The following is a 13,128-nucleotide window of genomic DNA, read 5'->3' on the forward strand; positions in this document are numbered from 1 at the left end:
ATTATGCGATTAAAAAGTTCACAGAAGACAAATAGAATGATAGCATGATTTAATCCTGTGTTTTGACTGTACTGTACAGTACAGTTCTTGGCCTTCCAATTGAAGAGGAAGATAAAAAGTGTGGAAATAATTCAAGTTGGAGCTTCACATAAGATTAACCATTTGGAAAGTGGGATGTATCTGGGAAGGTACAAGGGACTGGAAATTTTTTAAACTAAATACATATGGTTACAGAAGGAGTTAAACGTGTATTTAACAGAGAAGGGTAAAACCTAGTACATCACTGTTGTAGGGGATTTTAGAGACTGACTAGCCCAAATCTCTCATTTCTTCAGGTGAGGTCCAAAGTGATTGTCTCAAGGTCATGGTTAATTAATGCTAAAGTCAAAATGCTGAAATAGTCATCCTGCCTCCCACGAGCAAGTTTTATTTTTATTTTTCTACAGGACAAGGCCTTTCTAGTTGTTCTGCACTTTTTTTCCTAGTTCAGGGGCATAAAGAACTCAGAGTAAAATGAGGTAAGGAAAGATTTAAGTTTCCTGAATCTGAAAATTTTAATTACTCTCATTATCCAAGTAATTCAATAGGAAATTCATCTGCACAAGGAGATGTGCTGTGTGTCCTCAGAGATATATTAGAATGGGGGTACAATGTGGACATGCTGGTATCAGAAGAAATGAACATCCTAATTGTTTGACTTCTGGCAGAAAAGATCCTGACCTACTGGCTGCCCTCTAGAGATGGGCTTCGGGCAGAGGTGGGTCACCTTTATTCCCTGTAGCAGATGATGCTGGGAGTCAGGAAAACTTTCTGGCTTTCAGCACCCCCAGGTGCTTCCTGCCTGGGGAACCATCGCCCAAGTCCCTGCACCATTTTGCCAGTGTCTGATGCTCTCTGGAAAGGTCCTCTCAAAACCTTGGATAATGATGATGATGATGATGATGATTCATACCTGAAAAGATGGCAATTTCTGGAGACACTTGGATACCTGACACCAGTTCAATACCTGAGAATGCCTTAACTGTAAACATAGACATAATTCTGTGCATTGAAACCTACATTGAGAAACAGGATAAAATCTCATCTAGCACGGATGATGTACAGTGGTTTTAGAGTGATGATCTTGACAATTTTAAGTTCCTTTTTAGGTTATCTAGGATTTTGTGATTTTTTTAGTTATGGCCATTTTATATATGCCATATATATGTTTTTATATATATATGGCAAAATATATATACAAATATATATTTTTTATATATGCCATATTTATATATATATAAATATGTGTGTGTGTGTATATATATATATATATTTAAGCCTGAGCGTGCGCGTGTATACAGTTGCCCCTTCGAAACCAGAGGGCCCTTTCGAGAATGAAATTTTATCTTCGCCACATTCTTTCATGACTTTGAGGATAGATTACAAAGCCTCAACATGGTCACAGAACCCTAAATTATCAGGCTGCTACTACTTGCCTGGTTCCTTCTGGCCTCTCCCCTCCTCTCATTCTGAGCTTAGGGCATTCTGGCTTCCCCTTGCAAAGCCACATACACTTACATCCTTAAGCCCTCAGCCTGATGTTTCCACCTAAACATGACTTTCTCAGAGAAGCCTTTTTTATTAGACTTGGTCAGATCCACCATAATCTTAGGATGGCAGACTTTGCTTGGAGACAGCTCTCACAACTATAATTTATTGTGTAATGTCTTGTTCGTTTCTGGTACTTTGACTATAGCCTCTATGAAAGCGAAAGCATTTGTTCTGTTCATGGGTATATGGCCAGCATCTCTTACACTGCAGGGTCTCCATAAATATTTTTGAATAAGTGTATGGATGAAATTTAGATTGCAGGAAAAAAGTAAGCATTTGCTTTACAAAAAGACTGTTTCAAATGTGAGCAAAACTCAAACTCATTTTATGAGTTTTCAGGAATACTTCTATTGCATAAAAGCATAGTCATGTACAGACTTGATGTGTGACTAAACATCTAGAAAAGGCTACAAACTCATGGAAGAATGAAAAAAGGGGAGGGGAGGGGAGGGAAGGGAAGGGAAAAGAAAGAAAAGCATTGGCATGTTCTTCTACTGATCTTTATGTATTGCTCTGTCTCAGTAACTTTTACTAGATAGAATTTTAGTCAAATGCCCCAGAGGCTGTTCAACTTTTCTTCTCTTGGAAAATTTCATCCCAAAGTGACAATAAGCTCACATTTTGTTGAGAGAAAGGAGCATCATGGTTGTATGGTTCTGACATTATGAAAATGAAGAAAGCCATGAGGAAATGAGATGAGCTAGAGTGTAATATTGCATTCTCATCCGGTAGCATCTTATTTGAACAAATCTCTTTAAGACATCTGTAAAATACATTTTGTTGAGAAATGAAAATGAAGGAATGACTGCTTATGTCAAATAAAGGCAGTTGGAGGCTTACTTATCTGTATTAAAAACGCTGCCCATTTTAGAAAACGGAAATTTTTTAAGTTACCAATAACTCTATGATCCACTTTAATCCATTTTTCTTAAGTGAAAGGTTTTGATGGCATGTAACAAAGTACTAAATTAGAAACTTATTTTTGCTGCCAATAAATTGTTTTTTATAGTTACCTAAAAATTACTTAATCATATAAATATCTCTCAGAGGTCGTTTCATTCAGATTTTTGATGTACTTAACACTTGGTTAAATACAAATAATTCTGTTTGCCAAACCTTGTAAAATGATGAGCCAGAGCAAGGATAATATTACTAGGGCCTTTGGGTAACAAGGGGACATTTTTATAAATGCTTTCCTTCACAGCCTTTTTTTTCCCCTTTGGGGTCCAGCCTAACTAAAAAGAAATCTAGCTTTTACCTTCCAAACCACATGGTTTGTCTAATACAACTTTTTGTTGTATGTTTTGTCTAATACAACTAATTGTTTTAATACAACAATTCAAAAAAGAAGAAAAAAGGAACCTGTACTAAAATCAACAAGATGAGATACAGTGTGGGTAAAAAGAATGTTTGCATAAATTTTCATAAAGGATATTTTTTACAATTGCAAACTCTATCTTACATAGAGGATATTTCTATTTTTTAGAGGAATTTTATTTTTTTAAATTTTTTTTATTATTATTATTTTTTATTTATGATAGAAACATAGAGAGAGAGAGGGGCAGAGACACAGGCAGAGGGAGAAGCAGGCTCCATGCACCGGGAGCCCGACGTGGGACTCGATCCTGGGTCTCCAGGATCGCGCCCTGGGCCAAAGGCAGGCGCTAAACCGCTGCGCCACCCAGGGTTCCCTAGAGGAATTTTAAATACACTGTCTATTAAGGAGTAACAATAAAACGAACCCCTATGCACTCATCATTAAGTCTAAGAAATAAAGTATTAGAAATACCTGTGTGTTCCCCAATTTCATCTTTCTTCTCCTTTTCCTTTTGAGATAATCAGTCCTCTGATTTTCTTTATGCTTATCACATATGTATCCTTCAAAAAATGTGTTTAGTTGGACACCCAGGTGGCTCAGTGGTTGAGCGTCTGCCTTCGGCTCAGATCCTGGGATCGAGTCCCCAGTTCCCCACGGGGAATCTGCCCCTCTCTGTGTCTCTCATGAACAAATGAAATCTTTTAGGGCAGCCCCAGTGGCCCAGCGGTTTAGCGCCACCTTCAGCCCGGGGTGTGATCCTGGAGATCCAGGATCGAGTCCCATGTCAGGCTCCCTGCATGAAGCCTGCTTCTCCCTCTGCCTGTGTCTCTGCCCCTCTCTCTCTCTGTCTCTCATGAATAAATAAATAAAATCTTTTTAAAAATAAAATAAAATCCTTTAAAAAATGTGTTCAGTGTTAGAAAATTGAGTCATAAGCTCAAGTCTTATTGTGTAAAGAAAAGACAAACCTGTTTCTGTTAGAAAAAGTTCACAGGAACAATCTTGGGGTATAAACTGGCTTCAACTACCCTGTGAGTTTACAAAAGCCCCTACAGGAGTAACTGGGAGACGAGGTCACGAGTGAGTTCAGGAGACCTATGGCTCACTTGGGGGGCGGGGGGGGGGGGGGGTGGGAGGGTCTGGTGGGGCTGAGTGTGGGCAGGGACCGAACAGCCTACAAGAATCGGTGGTGGAGTATTCCATCCTTTGTTTTTAAGATCAATGTGGCCAACTTCCAAGTCTCAGCACCAGACCAAGTCAGGATGGTGGGGAGGGAATGAAAAGAATGTTCTCAACTGAACCAGGAGGCAGTACAGGGAGGGGAGAGCACAAAAGACCAAGAGAAAGGAGAATCTGGGTCAGGCTTACTACCCTGTCATTCTGTCATCAGAGTAAAGGACAAAGCAAGCGTCAATGTATCTACCTCTTGCATCACACTCCTCCAATCCGGACTGGTCCTCTGTTCCTGACCCACAGCTGTTACCCTCCTGCGGGCTCCACTGGGCTCCTGCCTGCATCTGATCTTCTGCTTCCCATACGCCACATCTTCCTCTTTCTGGGTGAATTCTCTTGCTGTGGTAGAGCACATCCTACATAAAGAGTTGTGGAGGAAAGCCGCTTGCAAGACACCTTGCAAGTCTGCAAACTCTTAACTACATCTGCATAAGGAATTGAAGGTTTGGCAGAGTATAGGATTCCAACTTGGAGGTAATTTTACTTCAGAATTTTGAAGGCTGGGATCCCTGGGTGGCTCAGCGGCTGAGAGCCTGCCTTCAGCTAAGGGCGTGATCCCAGTCCCAGGATCAAGTCCTGCATCAGGCTCCCTGCATGGAGCCTGCTTCTCCCTCTGCCTGTGTGTCTGCCTCTCTCTCTGTGTCTCTCATGAATAAATAAATAAAATAAAGTAAATTTTTGAAGGCTTTGCTTCATTGTCTCTTAGTGTCTCCCATGACTACTGAAAAGTCCTAAGTACTTCCAATCTTGTTAGCTTTATGGGACTTGATGTTTTCTCCCTGGACACTGCAGCATCCTTTCCCTGTCCTGGATATTCTAATTTCATGATGCACAGTGCTGTGAACTTATTTTCAGCCACTGTGCATGCTGCATGTCCTTTCAATCTGGAAATTGCTATCTGCTTGGGGAATTGCAAAAATTATTTCATAGATAATCTCTCCCCCTTCTTTGTTCTCTCTCCTAGAATCCCAATTATACATCTGTAGTCTACTTAAGCAGGTTCTCCAGCATTCTCTTCTCTTTTTTTTAACCTTTGCTCCTTTAAATTCCTTCTTGTCTTTCTTCCCTACTTTGTGGGACATTTCCTCAACTTTTTTTTCTGCTACCAACTCTTCATTCCAAGAACTTTTTGTTTTCCAAACATTCTTCCCCTCTTCTAAAAGCTTTTTACTTTTTACTTTTTGGACACACTGATTCTCTTATCTAAGAGGAGTGTTGTTTTGTTTTTACATTTTCTTCTTTCTGCAAGTCTGTTTTATCTAAGTTGCTTTTCAGGGAGTTGCTTCTTTTCTTCTGTATCATCCATGATAGATGTTTCTTCAGAGGTCTTTTTTTCTTGTCTTACAGGTTGAGTTAATTAGAAGCTCTGAGCAAGACAGAGAACTTGTCAACTTTGGCCTTCTCCCTATGGTAATGTGGATGTCCTCTGTTGGAGAAACTCCCATATCACATGCATCGATTTTTTTTTTCTCTTAGAATGTTCAGATTGCCCAGAAAGGAGTCCTTTAGGCTCTGCCAGGAAAGGAAAGGCTCACAGGCCAGCATTCTAGAAGGTCAGTTCAGAAGGCAACTGGGAGTAGGAGCATTGAAAATTCAGAATTCTAAGAGTCGGTCAATTTTCTTTTTGGTGCACTCTCAAGTGTGCCTCAAGACTTTCTGTCTCTCCCCAGAGATTAAACCAAACTTCCTTGGTCTGTGGAACCCTAACTGTCTCAGTAATAGTTTATGATGCTCCTAAGTCAAGATATACCTAACAGCTTCATTTATTTAGTTATTTTGAAAGAACAAGTATTTAGGTCTTAACAAGTTAGCTACTAAAACAAAAGTTAGCTACTGTTTGAAAAAAATACATATTAATTGAAAGACAAGTATTATTTTACTCCTAAATAACCACAATTACTAACTAATGAATGCATGCATCTGTTGTGTACTGCAGAACTCTTGAGATCAGATGGGCCACAGCCAGCCTCATTTCATGTTCCACATTGATTTTCATGTGTCACTTGCTTTTTATCAACACATACACATCAAAAACACAGTTTCAAAAAGATATGATGTCATAGAAAAGAATGTGGAGTGATCTAATGTTGAAATTCTGAACTGTTTCAAACTTCTAGTTGTATCTATCAGATGTTGAGTATCATTGCCTTTGCTTCAAAAATGTGAAACATTACAGCACCTCTCTCAATCTGATGTGGTACCCCAGGTTTGAGAACCACAGGTTTCACACAACCCACTTTTGTTTAGCCTACCATCTTAACCTGGACTTGCATTAAGCTTTGAACTACGTACAATCTACTGAGATCTCAAACCTCCTTACTATTGCTTTCCTGCAACTCGGCACATTAGCACATTTAACACATATAATTAACTTCACATTCTGAATCACAGAATCAAAACATGAACTCTATTTTATAAGATCTAAGATGATAGGTGGCACTGGTTAGCAGAGATTCATATTGAAAGTACAAGGCACCGCATTTTTATATCTATAATTTCCCAGCCAACAAGACACAGTATTTTTAATTTTGCATGCCATTAGACAATGCTATAGAAGTAACCCAATACAGTTTGTGGCTGTTTCCAGACAGCTGAGTAAGAGCCTGAGTATTAACAGCTGTCAAATGAGTGTTCTGTGCCCTCCACACCACCCCTGTCCCAGACTAGTCTTTGAAGGATTCAATCAGTATAAAGTCAGAATGTCAAAGAAAGAGGCCAGAGCAGGTAATATGACAAACGGATGTTGGTCTTAAGTAAGCTGACTAGCTATTAATTCACAAAACAGTCTGAAAAGATTTGTGATGCAAGCTGACTTCTGTCTAGACAGAGAAGGGAGTGTAAAACACATTAGACAGATACAACACAGTAGTGACAAGAAAAACCTGTTTCAGTCTCTCCAATGCATTAGGAGACAATCTGCTAGCTAGCTCCTTCTTTATCTAAATATCTAATCCCTAATGGGGCTATAGCTAGGTCCTAGTGAATTTCAGTTTTCTATCTAGAGCTTTAACACATCTTACATATGATTTTAAAAAAGGAAGAAGAGTAAAGAGATAAAAAGAATGAAGGAGGGAAAAAGGAGATATATAGAGAGAAAGGGAGAGAGGAAGGGAGGAGATGGGGAGAGAGAGAGAGGGCACGCTTTAGACAGTGAGGGAAGAATAAGAGTGAATGTGTCAGAGGCCTGGAACTGAGTAGGAAGAAAGGGTAATAAAATCCAAATGCTTAAATATGTTCCTGAATTTCAAAGGCTATTTATGTTTTAGCATTTGGAAAACATCACTTGGCCCAGTCCTATAAAACTTATCTCTTTCCTCAGATGTATTGTAGTCCTGTTTTTTTCCTTTCCACTTAACAGTGGCTAAAAATGAGCTATCAGGGGAGCCAGTTCTTACATCCATTTTATATGGCTGAATCAGTTCAGTGGCCTAATGGATAAAGTAGTCAATCAGGTCATTTAAGGAATGTACATCATTCAATATATGTTGTTTCTTCCCCCATCCATTTCAACGGTCAACCTCAAGGTCAATATGAGGAAAACATTTGGCTACTAACGAAAGAATCCTAATCATGCCCAGTTTTGTCAGGCATGCCAAAACATTGTTTAAATACAAATATGTTTTAACATTTGCTTATTCTAAAGTTCTCACTCATAATAGCTCACAGAAGCAGTCACTTGAATAGCCATTCATGTGTTTAAAAGTTTTGTTTTAAAAAAATACGATCATGAAATTTATTTACCACTACATGCCAGTTGTAGATTTCCTGAAGGAGAGAATTTTAATGCTCTATTATGCAGAACAAAGGGGCAATTCCAGTTCTGTAGTAAGCATAATTATGGAGAATTTACCCAAGATTGGAGAAAACTAGCTGTGCTTCGTCTTTTAGTAGTTCCTGCCCATATACAAGTTTTTTTTTTCTTGTATTGACAGATCTGGTTGACATAGTTCTGTGCCAAGAAATATTTGTTTTCAGTGAATTCTATTATTATGGTTGGAACGGAGGAGTCTGTTTTCTTAAATGCTTTCAGATCAAACTGAAGGGGAAAAAATAAGAAATTCAGTGACAAGGAGGAGAAACTTTTCTCAGTTTTTTCAGTTTAAAGGGATGGCCTCCCATACTTTGCTCTTCTTCTTCTTCACGATTTTGCCTGTTAAAAGGCACTGAAGTACGTTCTAGAGGTCATTTTATTCCATGAAGCTGCTGAGAACTTTATTACATAATCATGATCAAAACTATATCCTAGATGCAAAACAGCAAATCATAATTGAAAAAGACTGTGTGGGGCACCCCGGGTAGCTCAGCGGTTTAGCGACGCCTTCAGCCCGGGGCGTGATCCTGGAGACCAGGGATCAAGTCCCAAGTCGGGCTCCCTGCATGGAGCCTGCTTCTCCCTCTGCCTGTGTCTCTGCCTCTCTCTCTTTCTCTGTGTCTCTCATGAATAAATAAATAAAATCTTTAAAAAAATAAAAAAAAAGAAAAGAGAAAGACTGTGTGGTATGAGAAGTAAGGGGGGAGAGGCTGGTAAAGAGGGGTGTAAGAGATGGGTCTATTCTCCTTCCTCACCCAAATTTATCTCTTCTTGGCCAATATACTGTTTTCAGTTGTCAAACACGTACACAGTCAGAAACTAAACTGTGCAGCTTCCAACCAGGGTTGTGAATTTTTGGAGGATGGTCAGTTTATGGTTTTCCAACACAGATCATCGGAGACATTTCATAAATCATTGTCACCTCTGTAGGTGATGACAATGGATAACGAACAACATGATGAAAAAGAGTTGCATGAATTTGCACAAAATCAAAAACACAACATCACAGCAATCCCAATCTGTCCCAGTAGTCATGCTTTTAGAACTTGTGTCCCAAAACTTTAGTTTTATTTGTATATAAGGTATCAAAAGACATAAACTGCCTATAGACTTCTCACAAACTTTTTTGTAGAGAAAGGTATTTGGCTCCTCCTTTTATATCTATCGATAAGTCTATTTAAAATAGCAAACACAAAAGATGTGCCCTAAAATCTGAGCTCATGCAGTAGATTGAGTTTTAGAAGTTCCATGTATCAGGGAACCAGCATGATGCAATTTTATATAAAGACCTATCACAGACAGAATAAGAAGTTGTGTATTTCCACATTTTGGAAAGTGATGACAGTATCTGATGTGGTGACTCACGCATTTGGTGCAGTAACATGCTCTAGTCGTAATCATGACAAGAAGGCACTAGATCAATCCCCACTGTTCACTAAGGATGCTACTACTCAGCATCTTTTAACCTTTGGATCCTAAAAGGATCACACCCTACTTTTAATGACACAACACTCAGATGTGAAAGGTACAGGACTAACCACAGTAACCTGGCCTGCAGGAGCCCACAGAAAACTTTCATGTTCCCAAAGGGACAGAGCAAAGCCATGGCTCCCAAGGGACATAACTGCAGAATCTGCTTGATGCTGAAGCAGAGGCACAAATCAGTTTTTCTACCTTTTGTCAAGGAGTCAGTGAAACTGGTAATTTTGCTGATGGAGAAATACAAGCAAAAGTAGTCTCAAGGAGGACATCCTATGAAATGCACAGACAAAAATTTTTGTTTCTTTTGCAAACATTGTTTTAGTTCATGAGGAGTCATAAATATACAAGCAGTCTGAAGCAGGAGAAGGTTGGACCTGGCACTTCTGGATAACACAGCACTCCGATGAGGTCAAATGACCTCGTAACTAAGAGAGATCCTAGAGCAAGATGACTTTTTTCATGCTTGTAGAACAGTAAAACTTTATGGCTCAGGGTACATAAATGAGAAATGCCAGTGGTCAGCTTGCTTACATCTTTGGGCTGCTCTCGTGTGAGACACATTTCTAAGCTGGAGGGTCGGGCCATTAGTAGGTTTTGGTAACAGCAGAAATACACAGCAGATGGTTCTCTTCTGCTGGAATTTTAGGAGGATGTTTTTTTCATCATTAGCTTAGTTTGCTTTCTGAATATAAAAGACTATATTTTTAAAAAAGCCTTAAGTCACTGATCTTGACCTTTTTGTCTGAATGGAACTTAATGTTTTACTAATAAAGAAGCTGACGTGAAATGCAGTGTATAGACCCCATGATAAAGAAGATATTGTCTTTAAGGGGGTGTTGTATTTCCAGGGAACTGCAAAAACATTGTTCTACTTATGGCTTTAAAACCGAAACAAAGAACTACTGAAACTCAAAAGATATGTTACCACAGGGGGGAAAAAATAAAGAGCTTCTTACCAGGTTCAGCTGTAGATCTAGGTTCTGTTTGCCACATGAGGAAAAAAATAAATCAGAGTATTAGAATAGGGTTCCATTAATAACCTACCTATCTTTCTCTATTACTTCATACAGGACATGTCTGCAGAATAAAGGGAACTCCATAATGCAAGAGAGATCAAGTAGATCAATTTATATTTCTATAAATACAAAAACCCAAATTCCACAGCTTACACTAGGAAGTTTTTTTAAACCGCAATTTATAGAGGGCTTACAGGAGGCTTGTAAACCTCCTAAAATTATTTGCTCAACTTTGAATTCAAATGTGCATAACATTTTTTCTGAAGAAAGAACATATAACTTTTATCAGACTTTCAAAGGGGCACACAAGTGACCCCACAGCTTTAATTTACTGAGCTCCCCATATTTACAGATGATCTGGTCTCACTACTCTTCAAAAATAAAAATCAATTCATTTGAATGGCTAAGCCCTTCTTGGTTTTTCTGAAGCTTGAGAGAAGGAAATGGATGGGTGTGGGAGAATGGGCACCTCTCCTTACTTTTCTGTAGAATTCTGAAATCTGGAGAATCTTGAATTTCATTCCCTTGTCGAAACCACTTGACCTGCAAAGGGGGTGCTCCTCGGACCCGGCACTCCAGAACCACCACCTGACCCTCTGATGCTGCTATGTTTTGTAGTTCCTAAAATTCAAGAAAGTGACTCCCCATTAGACTTTAGTGCACTCTTACACAATTTTACAACACAAAATAAAGCTTCCAAATCTTAGGAGAAAAAAATGCAAAATCTGCATCATAAAATAATTACCACTGACTCAGGTAAAAATAAACACCTTGAAATCCACTGATCGTTAGCTTGTCATAATTTCTGGGTAATGAGATTAGTAAGGTCTACCACTGGGCCTGTAGAAATTTTGGGTCTGTCTGCAAATTTATTGACACATTGATATTTATGGAATTTTATGGCAACATATTACCTTTCCCAGTCTACACTGAAGAGTTAGCTGGTGAAATGCAAACTTCCTAAAATGATTATACTCCATATGAACGTAGATTCTCGTGAAAACCAGACAGGAAGAGAAAAAAGGCATATATTTGTTCTTATATGCCCCAACCTTTTCATGTACTCTCCCCACCACCTCTGCCAATGCGCTTCCTATGTCAGGTTTATTAAGATAAGGGGTTTCAGGATTTTCTCATTTTGAAGTTCTAAGTAAAATAATAAAACCTGCAGTACTTCTCCCTTCATGACCTTCATTTCCTCTTCCTTGGTAATTATCCTCGTTGCCCCTGACCTTACTCCAACTCCAGATCAGTAAATTTTTACAGTCCCACAGATTAGAAGTTAATTTGGCTTCATGGATGCAAAGAGGTAAAGCTTTTATACTTGTTTTTAAATATCAAAAGATTAATAAGCCCCTCACATATGTCCTCCCTCTATCTTCTTCCTCCAGGATTACTTAGCAATGGGGCCTACTTAAACTTTTTGACTTTTCAACTTCTGACCAGGGTATGAGATCTTATATAGGTTATATAGAACTCTTAAAATAATTCAGATAGGACAGTGCAATCCATTCACACACCAGCCGAGAGCAAATACTTTCGTATTAAAAAGTATAAGTCTTTTCTGGTTTTGTTTATTTAAGATTCTCTGAAGGGACAGCAAATGGTGTGCTGGGAAGAACAAATGCTGCTACAAATGGCTGTAGATAGACAGTGTGATAGAGCTCGAAGGAAATTCTCAAAGTTGCAGATGTCAGCAGAACTATAGAAGGCTAATACTAAGTCTGAGACGGTATTTGATGATAATCTTGGTACTTAGCAAGAATTTTTTTTTTAAGCGAAAAGGCTAAGATTATTAACTACTTCTGATTGTATTCTTTCTCCTTCCTTATTTTTAAATGTAGGAAATCTCTGGTTTTAAACTGACTTCTTGACTTTGTGACTGGGTCCAGAGAAGAGCTCATGTAATGGATCAGTGTCACTCACAGGGCCCAGGGTGTGGATTAATTATTAAACACTTCCAGTCTCGTCCAGGAAGTTGCTCATGGTAGATTTCAAATGGCACACACATATTTTTCATGTCTGAGATTTCAGGCACCAAAGGAGACTGATTTATTCCTAGGATTGTGTGTTTCATTCACACGTTGGAAATTTAGAGATAATAGGAAATGGGTAGGTGCCAGGGACCCAAAGCAGTTGAGAAAGGCCACAGCTAAACAGACGGAGCCATGAGGAGAACGTGCAGGAGCACAATGAGGAGCCCTGATGGGGACAAAGAGCCAGCCTTCATCATCCACTCAGGGCAGGACTTAGGGCCCCCTGAGTGTTTTAGGGTCCACACAAGGGCACCTCCCGTCATATCCAGCCCACCTTATTGTGATTCCTTGAAGGCGCTGTACTATTCAGAAAGAAATGCCACACAAAGCTAGCTGCTCTCCTGGTGTCACATGTGTCCCTACTGCGCACCATCCCACAGTCACCACCAGGCTCTGCTGCCCCAGCTAAGCCTGTTGGTCCGCAGGCAGAGGCGCTGGCTATGCTTCTGACCAGCTGTGAAGCCTGGAAATTCTAACCAGAGGAGCATGAGGAAATAAATGGGGGCACCTATTAGACAGCAAAGCCCACCTGACATTCACAGTCACCATCATGCCCAAAAGAAAGGCCAAAAAAAAAAATGCTACAGGTGACAAAGTGAAGGTGACTTTGAGTTACACAGGAGATCAGCAGACTTCTCTTCT

At 39.4% G+C, this 13,128-nt stretch overlaps 1 protein-coding gene across 4 annotated transcripts in view; it reads right to left on the minus strand.

Annotated features, from left to right (window-relative positions):
• Nucleotides 1-13,128, minus strand: part of PALLD (palladin, cytoskeletal associated protein) — a 401,027-nt gene that overhangs the window by 196,165 nt on the left and 191,734 nt on the right. For all 4 annotated transcript variants that reach the window (XM_072719731.1, XM_072719730.1, XM_072719732.1 and 1 more), the window contains 2 exons: nucleotides 10,930-11,071; nucleotides 10,391-10,414 (listed from right to left, as the gene is read on the minus strand). In XM_072719731.1, the coding sequence (XP_072575832.1) occupies nucleotides 10,391-10,414; nucleotides 10,930-11,071 (166 nt within the window). The remainder of the gene's footprint in view (nucleotides 1-10,390; nucleotides 10,415-10,929; nucleotides 11,072-13,128) is intronic.

Source organism: Vulpes vulpes, chromosome 9 (assembly GCF_048418805.1).
Source record: "Vulpes vulpes isolate BD-2025 chromosome 9, VulVul3, whole genome shotgun sequence".
In the NCBI taxonomy this organism is placed as follows: Eukaryota; Metazoa; Chordata; class Mammalia; order Carnivora; family Canidae; genus Vulpes; species Vulpes vulpes.